At 39.2% G+C, this 13,295-nt stretch overlaps 1 protein-coding gene across 3 annotated transcripts in view; it reads left to right on the top strand.

Moving 5' to 3' along the window:
* Positions 1–13,295, top strand: part of LOC126198477 (uncharacterized) — a 169,469-nt gene that overhangs the window by 121,965 nt on the left and 34,209 nt on the right. For all 3 annotated transcript variants that reach the window (XM_049934838.1, XM_049934837.1, XM_049934839.1), the window contains exon 5: positions 6,742–6,967. In XM_049934838.1, the coding sequence (XP_049790795.1) occupies positions 6,742–6,967 (226 nt within the window). The remainder of the gene's footprint in view (positions 1–6,741; positions 6,968–13,295) is intronic.

Below are 13,295 nucleotides of genomic sequence, written 5' to 3' on the forward strand. Positions count from 1 at the left end.
CACATTTTGAGTGTTTGGTTTGGAAATGTACCATATGGGTTTTTGTAATGTTCAGTTTCAAGCCATTTAACTAGAGCCAGTTTTCTAGGGTATCCAGTGTGCTCACAATGAAGCTTGGAATGTGTTCTGCATGACCATTTTCAATTAAAACAAAAGTATCACTTGCAAACAGAACTGATGGGTAATTGATATTTGTGGATAATTCATTTACATAGAATAGGAACAAGATTTGCCCCAAAATGGAGCCTTGAGGCACACCTTGTGATACAGTACTCCACTTTGAAAAATAATTCACCACATTTGAAGTGTAGTTACCCTTTGTTTTCTGTTCTGCGGTTCAGTGTAAGCCATTTGAGAGCTATTGCTCTTAATCCCATATTTATCTAATTTGTAGATAAGCAAGGCATGGTTTACAGAGTTGACAGCTTTAGTAAGATCACAGAAAATATCAGCAACTTTACTCCTCTGGTCCAGTGCTTTGCATATCTTTTCAATAAAGTTATTTACTGCATCCAGGGTGTTTTATCCTGGTAGGAATCCAAATTGATTATTTACAGTAATATCATTTTTACAATAAAATTTTGTATCTGGTTTGCAGCTACTTTCTCAGACACTTTCGACAAGTTTGGAAGAATAAAAGTAAGATGATAGTTTCCCATGTCTTCCCTTGACCCCGTTCTTGAACAGAGGTCTGACTTTGGCATACTTCAACACATCAGGAAAGCATCCCTGTTCAAAGGATTGATTAATTATTTTAGTTAGTGGAGGTGCTATTATGTGATACACTGCTTTAATCACTTTAGTCGGTATCCCATCCCACACAGCTGTGTTTTTATTTTATAATGATAATATAATATTTTCCACATGCTTTATTGAGACTTTTTTTTTAAATCTGTGAGATACTCAGCTCCTTGCTGGAGTCCAGAGGGGTTTACTTTACTCTGATACTCTAGTATATCAACATCTGGCTTTGCCTAGGTAGTTCATTTCTATTAATTCTAACACCTAACTCTGATTTGACAACAGACCACACTGCCTTTGTTTTACTTTTATGTTGTGAAATGAACTTATTGTTTGCCATTTGTTTGGCTGCTTTCACAACTTTTGTAAGGTAGCTTTATAACGTCTAACATATTCAGTAAAATATCTGTTTTTATTATATTTCAGTTCATTATGTAGTTGCCTCTTCCTAGCACTAGAAATTTTTATACCCAGAGTTATCCATTTAACTTTACCAGTGATTTTGGTACATGTTATTCTGAGTGGAAAAGTTTCATTAAACACCCCAGAGTCACTACTACTTGAAATACAACTGTCATAAAGTCATTCAACCTCTTTTAACTTATTTCTAAATACAGTTAAATTTTTTTCATTGACGTTCCTTTTCATAGAGCTTCTGTTACATGGAATTTCCTTGTCAATTTTTGGTAGTTCAATGAATAATGCACAGTGGTTAGAGATTCCTAGATCTAAGCAAAATTTATGGACATCTTCAAATACATAATTGGTTATGATAGTATCAATACAGTTAGCTGACTGTGGCTTACTTAAAGTTTACTTTGGTGAGGGCGGTTGGAGTGGCCGATCAGTTCTAGGTGCTACAGTCTGGAACCGCGCGACCGCTACGGTCGCAGGTTCGAATCCTGCCTCGGGCATGGGTGTGTGTGATGTCCTTAGGTTAGTTAGGTTTAAGTAGTTCTAAGTTCTAGGGGACTTATGACGTCAGAAGTTCAGTCCCATAGTGCTCAGAGCCATTTGAACAATTTTTGTGTCAGTGAATTTGAACACATCATTGCTTTCACCTAGGATGTTAATGTTGAAGTTTCCTTTTTCTTTGTTTAGATTTTCAAGGAAGCACTGAAATTTGGCCAGAAAAGCTTCAATTGCAGCTTTTTCTGGTACTCTGTAAATAGAAACTACTATGATATATTAGGTCCCTTAACTCGATACAGCAGCTCACAAATATACTATCTTCATTCTTATTACATATTTTATATCAGAATCAGTAAGTATGTAAGGGCCTCCACGTGATTTCTCATGTCTATAAAAGCTGTTTGCTACTTCAAAATTTTCGATTTTTTTTAAGAATTTTAATACTATCACATGTAAGCCAATGTTCATTGAGGCAAATAACTTTGATATTTTTACACTCTGAAAGCATAATTTGTAATTCGTCCATTTTATGACTTTTGAAAGTCAGCACATAGACCATTTATATTCCAGTGTATTATGTGGGAACATTCTTTCTTATTTATGATTTCAAGCAGTATTTTCTTTCTTGGGTACCATTCCGGTCTAGCTGTTTTTGTTACCAAACACTGTTTTTCATCCCCATCATTCCTGATAAGTTTCCCCCATTATCCAGAATTTTACAAGTATCAGCAAACATTTTACTAAGAATTTTTATCCTAACACAGACACAGACACAGACAAGCTGGGTACGAACAACCCTTGCCCACAAGCATATGCTGGTGTCTGTGGCTTATGGCAGGCTTTCTTGCACAACACATGTGTCTGTGGCTCATTCCTCTGGTGGGAGGTTCTGGTTGTTGGCATCCTCTGCAGTGGCACATGTGGTTTTCTAGTGAACCAATCTCCACAGTACTCCACACTTGTACCTGAAGGTGACAGACCTTGTTGAAACACTGTACAGTTTCCACACCATTATCAGAAACATCCAAGAAACTTTCAAGTAGTATATGTGATACTTAAATAATTGGAAGTTGTCAGTCCTGGCATTAGTGATACTGGTGGAAAGACTGGTGACAGTCCTTTAATAAGCAACTATGGACTAAAGTTAATTAAATATCAGTAAGCACAATTGAAAGTGAGAGTCTTAAATTTGCCAGTTACACATAATAATCAGCTTTGTAAAAAGATATGAGAAATGTAGCGTGACGGTTAACTTTAGGAAGTGAGAGTGTGTTATAATAGCAGATGGATGTGTGGCACATAGAAACTCGCCACAGGCACTGGGGTATTGTTTGAGTGTCTCTGTGGCTGTGTGAGTGAATGTGTGTAGTTTTACTACAGAAAGGGCAATAACTCAAAAGCTTGCACGAATACTGTGTGTCCTGTTGTGCGTTTATATGTGCCACACATCAGTCCATTATAGGTGAATGGCTGATTTTCCCTTATTTTACGTATTATTCCATCCAGCACTTTCCACTGTTGATATGCAAAAGAAACATAGGTGTGATGATGAGGAGTTCGCTGCCCGAGGTGATGTTAGCAGTTGTCTCACTTTGCAGGCAATTCATCAGCACACAGTAGCCATAGAAAGTGCTGGCTTATGATTGGTACCACAACATTACACTCTGTTTGCAGCTAATGTTTAGAAATGTTGAATTAAGCATTGTGACAGAATTCACATTTTTCTATTAACGAAGTTCTTGTGATTATGTTTCAGGGTAGCATATATTTTAAATTTCTTCCAGTATGTTAAATAAGATGCCTGGTTGTTAGTGATGAAAAATCTTTAAAATCACTCTGTACCAGTCATAATATGACAAGTGGTGACAATGTATTCAACATGTACTGTTCTAATACCACAGTATTATGAAATATACTGTTACCATATTGATACTAACATATTACATTTTGCTATAATATTCAGAACAATACCACAGTATTGTACACATGTCCATTGCATTGCATGGGGAGGCTTTCTCAATAACATTTTCACACCTTTTTAAAGGAATTGGTATTTAGTGAATTCTTTGTTGTTTGCCCTTTTTGCCTGCTTTTGATATGATTTGCAATATACGGCATTATTGATTTGTGCTTTTCATATTTCTGAAAGTAACGTATATCTTGATACAGGGTCCCCATAAGACATTTTTGTGTACACTTATTCTGGCATTTGCGGGTGCTGTGCACAGCGTATGAAACTGGCGAAAACAATAGATTTTAAGATGATCAGTTAGGAACAAAACCAGGACCAGTACAAAAATAAGTCCAATGATAACTGTATTAAACAATGTATTATGATTCAGTTACCAGTTGACAGCACACTGCAAAACAAAAAAATTTGTATCATATGACTACAATATCAGTAAGTGACAGTGAGTTAACTCATACAAATATGTGGGCATAACAATTTATATAGATATGAAATGCAACACTCACATAGGTTCAGTCATATATAAAGCAAGTGCAGCTTAGGTTCATTGGAGGGATACTAGGAAAATACAATCAGTCTACAAAGGAGATTGCATGCAAAATACTTGTGTGACAAATTCTAGATACTGTTCTACAAAAAAAAGGCAGAACAGATGATCATAGGTTTGTTTGACCCTTGGAAGAGAGTCACAGAGCTGCTAGAAAACCTGAACTGGCAGACACTTGAAGATAGATACAAACTCTCCTGTGAAAGCCTACTTACAAAGTCTCCAGAACCAGTATTAAGCGAGAAATATAGGAATGTACTACAATCCCCCTATGTATTACTCCCATAGGCATCATGAAGACAAGATCAGACAAATTATAGCTCCCGCAGAAGTGTTTTAGCAGTCATTCCACCCATACTCCATACGTAAATGGAACAAGAAGAAGATCCTACAAGCCATGCAGTGGGAAGTACCGTCTGCCAGGTACTTCTCAGTGGCTTGCAGTGTATAGATGTAGGTATACAGCGGTACATCAGTTTTCATAAATGCTTTGATTTGACAATTTTATTTATTCAAATGAAGAAAGAGGTGTGGGTTTGAGGGAGGGTTGGGGACCCGTGGCTGATGACTCAGAGGGAGGCAGATTACACGAGATAGGAATGCGGGAGGGAGAGGCAGCAGCTGCAGAGGGTAGGAATGTAACACATGGGCACTAGAGCCAATGAGTTTGTGCAATGCACAATAACAATGATGTGAGGGAGTGGATTAGGAGGGAGTGATATAACAGAGACTGTTGGAAAGAGGGTCAGGTGGGTTCCTAACACACGATACAAAGTGAAGTAGGTGGAACTGGCTGCAGTCACAGCCTTTAGTTGTGCATTCAGGTAATTAAGTCATAATAAATGGAGAAAAAACATAACAAATCACTCTGGAAATACTGACTATATGACTCTAAAACTGAAAAAATCATTTTTTCCCCGGTGCGTTCACAAGTGTTTTTGGTAGTGACAAATTCTTCAGATGTAGAGAAAATGTGTTCATCAGGGGTATAAGTGTAGGGGCAGGCCTTTTAGTTGGTTGTGTTGCTTTTAAGTTGTGAGGGTGGATGCTGGATGGATATAATGTAATGTCAGCAAGAAATTATCAGCAGGCCACAACTGTTAGACAGTCAAAGCAGACATAAATTCAGTGGGTGCTCTGAAATCAAAAGCTGGAAGGTGTTAGGATAAGTTTGGCATTATCTCTGAAAGAACATAAAACATAGATGCATTACACACTTATTAAAATCCAGTTGTGATAACTTGGAAGACTCCTGAGATTTTTCAGGAGCTGTATGAATTCAAAGATGGAAATGAGATCAAGATGGCACATTCTGCAAGTGAGAGTATCAAGGAGATAGTCCTCCACATATTCCCATGTGTCAAGCATCAAGACAGTAAACCCCTTACCTGCTGCAATGAAAATGATGGGAGTTAGCTTTGTTATGGGAGAGATGAAGTTGAGTGTGGCACATGAATAATGAGATCAACAGTAATTAACCTATGAAATCTCTCCTATTATAGACAGGCCCGGCAGTCTTACCTGTTGCCTTAACATAGATCAATATGTACTACATATATGACAAAGAACATGAGATTTTAGACTGTCACAACCTTTGAGTATCTTCTTGGAAGTATTGCCACCTTTGCATCTTTCACAATTAAGGTATTTAATGCTTTTTCTTACTTCTGGAAAGAGTGTGGGAGAACAATGAATAGCGTTGAATTTCCCACATGTTTCTTATTGACTGTACTGTTGTGCACTATATTCTGAAAATACAGCAGAATTTTTCCATGATATTAAAAAAAAATAGTCAAAAATATCAAATGTGTAAACCATCTTTCATAATTATCTACAAACACTGAAATGTGTAAATACTGTGGCTCATCATTTCATGGAGTTGTAGAGTGATGGGTAGATGCACCGACACAAACTTGAAAATAGTGACAAAGTTTACAAACTTCAATTCTTTTTCAGAGCACAAAAAAATTACAGCTACATTGTTTCAGTGCTGTCAGTTCACTGATACCATGAGTAGTTGTCTTTTTTTGTCACACTGTTTGTATTTCATCCAGGGTTTTTCAGTGGAGCAATGATCTGTCATCTAAGTTTTCTTAATGACAATATAGTCATCCTCCTTGGCAATTTTCCCACTTATTGTGTTAATAATACCCCATGCTGTTTGTATGCTAATGTGTGAACCAGTAATTCAAATGCACTGTATTTATTCATAGATGTTTTAAAAATTGTTCTGAATATTATAGCAAAATGTAATATGTTATGTATCAATATGGTAACAGTATATTTCATAAGAAAGAAGACCTTATGGATTCATGCATTTTGTAGCTTTCTTTCAAATGTAGTTTAATTGAATGTCATACATAAGATTATAACTTGATGTGCAGTCAGCCGCTGTTACCATCCCTATCTGTGGATAGTTCTTCTTATTTTCCATGGTAGTAACTTTGTGTATGAACTGTAATATGCATAAAGCAAAATTACAAACTCATAAAAGTTTATACTTTGTTAGTGTTCTTATCGAAATTGTGTTCCATTCAGTGAGTGCTGTTATTATGATATGGTATCCTTGCAGTAAAAAATCAGCGGAGAAACTGGCAACAGTTCCAAGCATGCAGCAGATGGAGAGCCATCGTGACACAGGCCAAATACTTGACAACAAAAGTTCTTGTGTCACAGAAGGGGACACAAATGAAGAGCAAGGAAAGGTGACTGTGACTTCAAGCAAGTCACAAGAGAGCTCTGTCAGCAGCAAGGACCAAAGTGTGCAAGTTGGAAAACCAGGCTGGAAGGTCATCAGTGTGAGTAATATTTTATATTTCCTGTTTCAGAAGGAGGAGGTGGAGGTGGAGGAAGAGGGGCAGTGGTTTGAGGGGGGGACTTTAAATGATTATAATGATTGTTACAAGTTTATCCAAGAAGTCTAACCAGAAATATTTCTCTGATTCCTGTCTCAGCGTAATTATGTAGTCAAATTTCACTTCTTTATCATTTGGTATACGGTACACCTTGTACTTCAGTGAAGAATCAAAAATTGACAGAAGAGATGGGATAATGAATCCTGGTTGTTTTGTATTAAGTTTCACTTCGTTTAATAACTATCAGATAAGTAGATACTTGAGGGATGAGAGGTAGATGTGAAGTGGAGGGGGGTAGGGAGGGCGACAAGAATAGTAGAGGCAGAAGATTTTGATATGAAGGGACAAAAGACAGAACGTAGAACACCTAGGTAATGAGGAGCAATGAGTGAGATTTAATTTACAAACACATTTAAATGTCAAACTGCACACTATCATAATCTTGGTATGAGGTTCTGACAAGCAGGTGTTGTAAACTGTAAATTGAATTATTTTCAAAATATTTGGTTTATTGCACTTTGAATATGAGCTTTGATTAATACAGGTAAAATAAAAGCAAGAGAAAATGTATTTAACTTATGGAATCAGAGCAGCCAGCACAAAAGAACTTTATTTAATTAAGGAACTAGTTGTAATGAGAGACTGAAGTTGCATAGAAAGTACTGTACAGTATTTCATTATGTCATCGAAAGCGCAAAAAACAAGCACTGTCCACAGAAAATAAAAACTCAATAAAGGAAAATCAATATTTAACATTATGTAACAGAAAATGAATAAAAACACTTACACAAATTATCATCATTTACTCGATGGCTCATCTGAAAATGGAATGCAGTCTTTGCACACCAAATTCAGTGAATTGTTCTTATCAGTGCAGCAAGAATAAAGGAGTTGTACATTGCATGCATTGCTCTAGTGTTCTCACCATGACAGAAAACACAATGTAACATTAATGAGATGTACCTGTGATCTTTTGTGGCAACAGAGGTGCCATAATGCAGTGAAAAGTAAAGTGTCCTCTCCATCCACCTGTTTCTCATACTTCATCAGTCATCCAGCTGTTCATTCTGTAGCTCAGGGCTGAAGTCTGTTGCCCATAACCAGACAGCTGCGTTCCAGCTATTGTGCACAAGAGTAAGAGTAGTCAGGTCTTCCTACATATCCCCACTAACAAGATAGTCCCTTGGTGCTAAAACCCTGTATCTAATACTTGGATACATGCCATGACACCAAGCAGCCAGTGTGCTACACTTTGCATGTTCCTCATCCTGTCTAAGCCTTGTGGGGTGTCCCTGCTGTGGGGTGGACCCACCCACCTTGTGAATATTGCCACCTCCTGCCTCTTCTCCAGAATCCAGAATCCCAGCATCTGCTGCTGGGCTTTCCTGTGGTGTTTCGCTGCCACAATGACTCCACCACCAGCTGTATGTAGTACTTGGTTATGCACCATGGCACCAGGCCACTGGCATGCTACACTTCAAATACTCCGCCATTGGCGTCTATGTGGACCACCGGTCACCAGAGGCCGCCTGCACTGGGCCATACAACTTATGCACATGCCAATGCATCAACTGTGCCGTCCATTGGAGCCCTTCTCTTTGTAAGCACAGACTATAAGACACTAACAAACTGTAAGACATACTTTAATTTTTAAGCAGTTTTTTTAGAAAAAATAACATTTGTACCAATTTTATTATTGGATTGCAAAGCCAGACATAAAAAAATCTTAGTTTATAAAACCAGTCTGACCTTTAAAATCCCTGAAAATCATCATCTCAACTTTCTTCTTCTTCTTCCTCTTTTATGTCATCATTCATGTATGAGATGGTCTTCATTGCCATTGATCAACAATACTTATGCTGCACTTTTTGAAAGATTTAAGAATAATGTCATCTCTCACTCCAGACCACGACTCTTTTAACAACTGAGACACACTTGTTTTATTTTAGGTTGTTTCAAGGCTCCCTTTGGCGTGAAATCATGATGGGTTTCATCCATCATAAATTTGTTCCATTCCTTTCTCATATGTACTTTAAATGGTATATTTAACAACACATCAAGAGGTTGCAATTGTGAAGTAAGTCCTCCCGGCATAGGAGCAAGCTCTGTATGTCCCTGTCTCAGTTTCTCTTTCACGGAATTTTTCAAATGACTACTAAACTGCTGTAGCACAAGAAAAGAACTCTCCTTCATGAAAGCATCTTTCCTTATCTCCTACACTCTGTTAATCTACCATTTCATATTAGCCTCGTCCATGCAGCCCTTGTCATGTACATGAACAACAACACCTGGCTATATTTCAGGAGTTTTTGGCATTTTTCCTCTTGAAAATGATTATTGAATTAAGTTTAGAACCATCAGCACAACTTAGTTCCACACTGGTTTTCTTTTGATGTAGAATAATTAAGCAATGGAAAAATAATATTTTCTTTTCATACTCTTGTGGCATGTTCTGAAATATTTTGGTTTGGTTCCCTTGCTAAGCGCATGACACTTTATCATCTTGTGGTGCAGTTCTTCTTGTTGTCTCCGTGCTTGCTAAGAAAATGGGATGAGAAGTTCCGCCTTATGCAAGACATGGGTGAAACAATACAAAACAAAAGAAAAAAGGTGTCTTGCATAAGGCGGAACTTCTCATCCCCGCATGACACTTTGTAAATCTGTAATACCAACCAACTCCAAGTCTGTCAAATTCCACTGTAGCGCTAGCTTATGAGCGTATATTTGAATCATTTTTGTATCAATTCCAGTTCCATTTTGATGGTATCCTTGAATTCATTTTAATCGTCATCTTCTAATTTGGGCCATTTTGCATTCAATCCTCTATCTGTATATGTAGTCTTCCTCATATTTTTCAGTTCTTCTTTACAAGCCTGCCAATCATGAATCATTTTTTCTGTTTGTGGAGGGCCGAAATGCCGCTCAGCTGCTTTGCATCCATGTTCTTCTGCATATGCTATTGTTATTTTTTTCCATTACAAAACTAGCTACAAGCAAAAATATTGTACTGTCTGTCACCAGTGCCACAAATCCCTTTCATTTAAAGTTCACTGTCACCGTAGACAGCAATGATGCATCATAGGCTAGACAATGTTCTAGGTTTGTGATGGTGGGGCAGAAGAGAGAGTGTTAGCAAGCTCGTGAATCCCCACAACTCATGTTCATCACATTGGTGCATTGCTGCTGTCAGTTGAATTCAATGTTGCCAGATAGAGTTGGGTTTCTTGTAGCATCAAATATATGGCCATTTTTTTTAAGACTGGCAGGAATTTTAAATCAAACAATGGACATTTTTATATTAATTTCGAGTGTAAGATGCACATGAATTTTGAAAGGAATTTTTTGAGGAAAAATCTGCATATTATAGTCAGTAAAGTACAGTACTGCTAATTGTTCTAAAAGAAGAATTTCATTGTTAAAGCTCTCTGATATTTATTTCACTTCTGTGACCTAACATGTCATCCTAGTTGCTGTGTGACAAATAGCTGACTTGCTAAGTTCCTTGGTAAATTGATACACCAAACAACCATCTTAAAGATGGTCAACATGGTTCATGTCAGGGTTTTGAGCAGGCCAATCTAGTCCTCAGAAGGAACAAATACCAAGGTATTTATGAAGTATGAATTGACCTCTTACAGGCATTAAACCAAATGTTGGTGCAAGTCCAGTGAATGAAATTTATGTACCTGGAGAAGTTTCACCAACATTTGAAAATAATGTAATTATTACACTTCCCTAGGAAACATGAGTGGATGGATGTCTAAGTTACCACACAATTGGCATAATGTAACATGTCAAAAATACTGTCAGGTTTACTGTGGACCAAAATCAGGAAAGTTTGCTCCTTGTCACTACTAATAATTATTTTTTATAATGAAGACACAAAGAGGAACTAAAGGACTGTCTTGATGTGGGAGTTTTTGTCTTGGACAGAAAACTAGTAAAACGTGATTCGCTGATAACATTGCAGTGGTAATTGAAACTGAACAGAAAATGAGCCGAGTGCTTAATGAATTGGAACATTTGCTAGCTGATGACTATAATAGGACAAAACTTTATGGTGATTTTGTACCTATGTTTTTCTTTCCAACTTCTGTGCTTTTTAGAGATATCCATTCCTCTTCAACCGAACTGCCTACTGAGCACTTACTTATCACAGTATCTACAGCCTCACAGAACTTCAGGGTATCATTTCGTTCCTTAGTACAGGTGAATAACCAGTCCTAAGCAAAAAAGGGAAAACTGAAAGGTGGATGGTGTATGTAGAGGGCCTATACAAGGGGGATGAACTTTAATGCAATATTACAGAGGTGCAAGAGGATGTCGATGGAGATGAGATTTGGATACGGTACTGTAAGAAGGTCAAAGAATGGAAAATCCAGGATGAAAAGTTGCCACTTACCATATAACGGAGATGCTGAGTCGCAGATAGGCACAACAAAAAGACACTCACAATTCAAGCTTTTGGCCATTAAGGCCTTCATCCATGACTGACACACACACACACACACACACACACACACAAATGCAACTCACACACGAGACTGCAGTCTCAGGCAACTGAAGTCACACTGCGAGCAGCAGCACCAGTGCATGATAGGAGTAGCGACTGAGTGGGGCTAAGGAAGAGGCTGGGGCAGGAAGGGTACATTGAAGAGCAGCACAGAGGGCAGGTGAGAGGTGGGAGGGTGGGGGAGTACCTGATGAAAAGGAATATAAAAAGACTGGGTGTGATGGTGGAATGACAGCTGTGTAGTGCTGGAAAGGGAACAGGGAAGGGGCTGGATGGGTGAGGACAGTGACTAACGAAGGTTGAGGCCAGGAGGGTTACAGGAACATAGTATGTATTGCAGGGAAAGTTCCCACCTGTGCAATTCAGAAAAGCTGGTTGGTTGGTTGGTTTGGGGAAGGAGACCAGACAGCGAGGTCATCGGTCTCATCGGATTAGGGAAGGATGGGGAAGGAAGTCGGCCGTGCCCTTTGAAAGGAACCATCCCGGCATTTGCCTGGAGCGATTTAGGGAAATCACGGAAAACCTAAATCAGGATGGCCGGACGCGGGGTTGAACCGTCGTCCTCCCGAATGCGAGTCCAGTGTCTAACCACTGCGCCACCTCGCTCGGTGAAAAGCTGGTGTTGGTGGGAAGGGTACATATGGCACAGGCTGTGAAGCAGTCACTGAAATGAGGGATAACATGTTTGGCAGCGTGTTTAGCAACAGTGTGCTCCACTTCTTTCTTGGACACTGTTTGTCGGAGGCCATTCATGGTGACAGGTAGCTTGTTGGTTGTTATGCCTACATAGAATGCAGCACAGTGGTTGCAACTCAGTTTGTAGATCACATGATTGGTTTCACAAGTAGCCCTGCCTCTGATGGGATAGGTGATGTTAGTGACAGGACTGGAGTAGCTGGTGGTGGGAGGATGTATGGGACAGGTCTTGCATCTGGGTCTGTTACAGAGGTATGAGCCATGAAGTAAGGGACTGGGAGCAGGGGTTGTGTAAGGATGGACCAGTATATTGTGTAGGTTCGATGGACGGCAGAATACCACTGTGGGAGGAGTGGGAAGGATAGTGGGCAGGACATTTCTCATTTCAGGGCACACTGAGTGGTAACTGAAACTCTGGCGGAGAATGTAATTAAGATGCTCCAGTCCTGGGTGGTACTGAGTTACGAGGGGAATGCTCCTCTGTGGCCAGACAGTGGAACTTTGGGAGATGGTGGGAGACTGGGAAGATAAGGTACAGGAGATCTGTTTTTTCACAAGACTGGGAGGATAATTCGGGAGTGAAGGGTTCAGTGAGACCCTCGGTATATTTCAAGAGGGACTGCTCGTCACTGCAGATGTGATGAGCATGGGTGGCTAGACTGTATGGAAAGGACTTCTTGGTATGGAATGGGTGGCAGCTGTCGAAGTGGAGGTATTGCTGGTGGTTAGTAGGTTGGATATGGACGGAGGTACTGATGTAGCCATTTTTGAAAAGGAGGTCAACATCTAGGAAGGTGGCTTGTTGGGTTGAGTAGGGCCAGGTGAAGCAAATGGGTAATAAGTTGTTGAGGTTCTGGAGGAATGTGGATAGGGTGTCCTCACCTTTGATCCAGATAGCAAGGATATCATTAATGAATCTGAACCAGGTGAGGGGTTTAGGATTCTGGGTTTTTAGGAAGGATTCCTCTAGATGACCCATGAATAGGATGGCATAGGATGGTGCCATGCAGGTGCCCTTACCTGTACCCAGGATTTGATCACAGGTAATGCCTTCGAAGAAGA

This window comes from Schistocerca nitens, chromosome 8, assembly GCF_023898315.1.
Source record: "Schistocerca nitens isolate TAMUIC-IGC-003100 chromosome 8, iqSchNite1.1, whole genome shotgun sequence".
NCBI classification, from domain to species: domain Eukaryota; kingdom Metazoa; phylum Arthropoda; class Insecta; order Orthoptera; family Acrididae; genus Schistocerca; species Schistocerca nitens.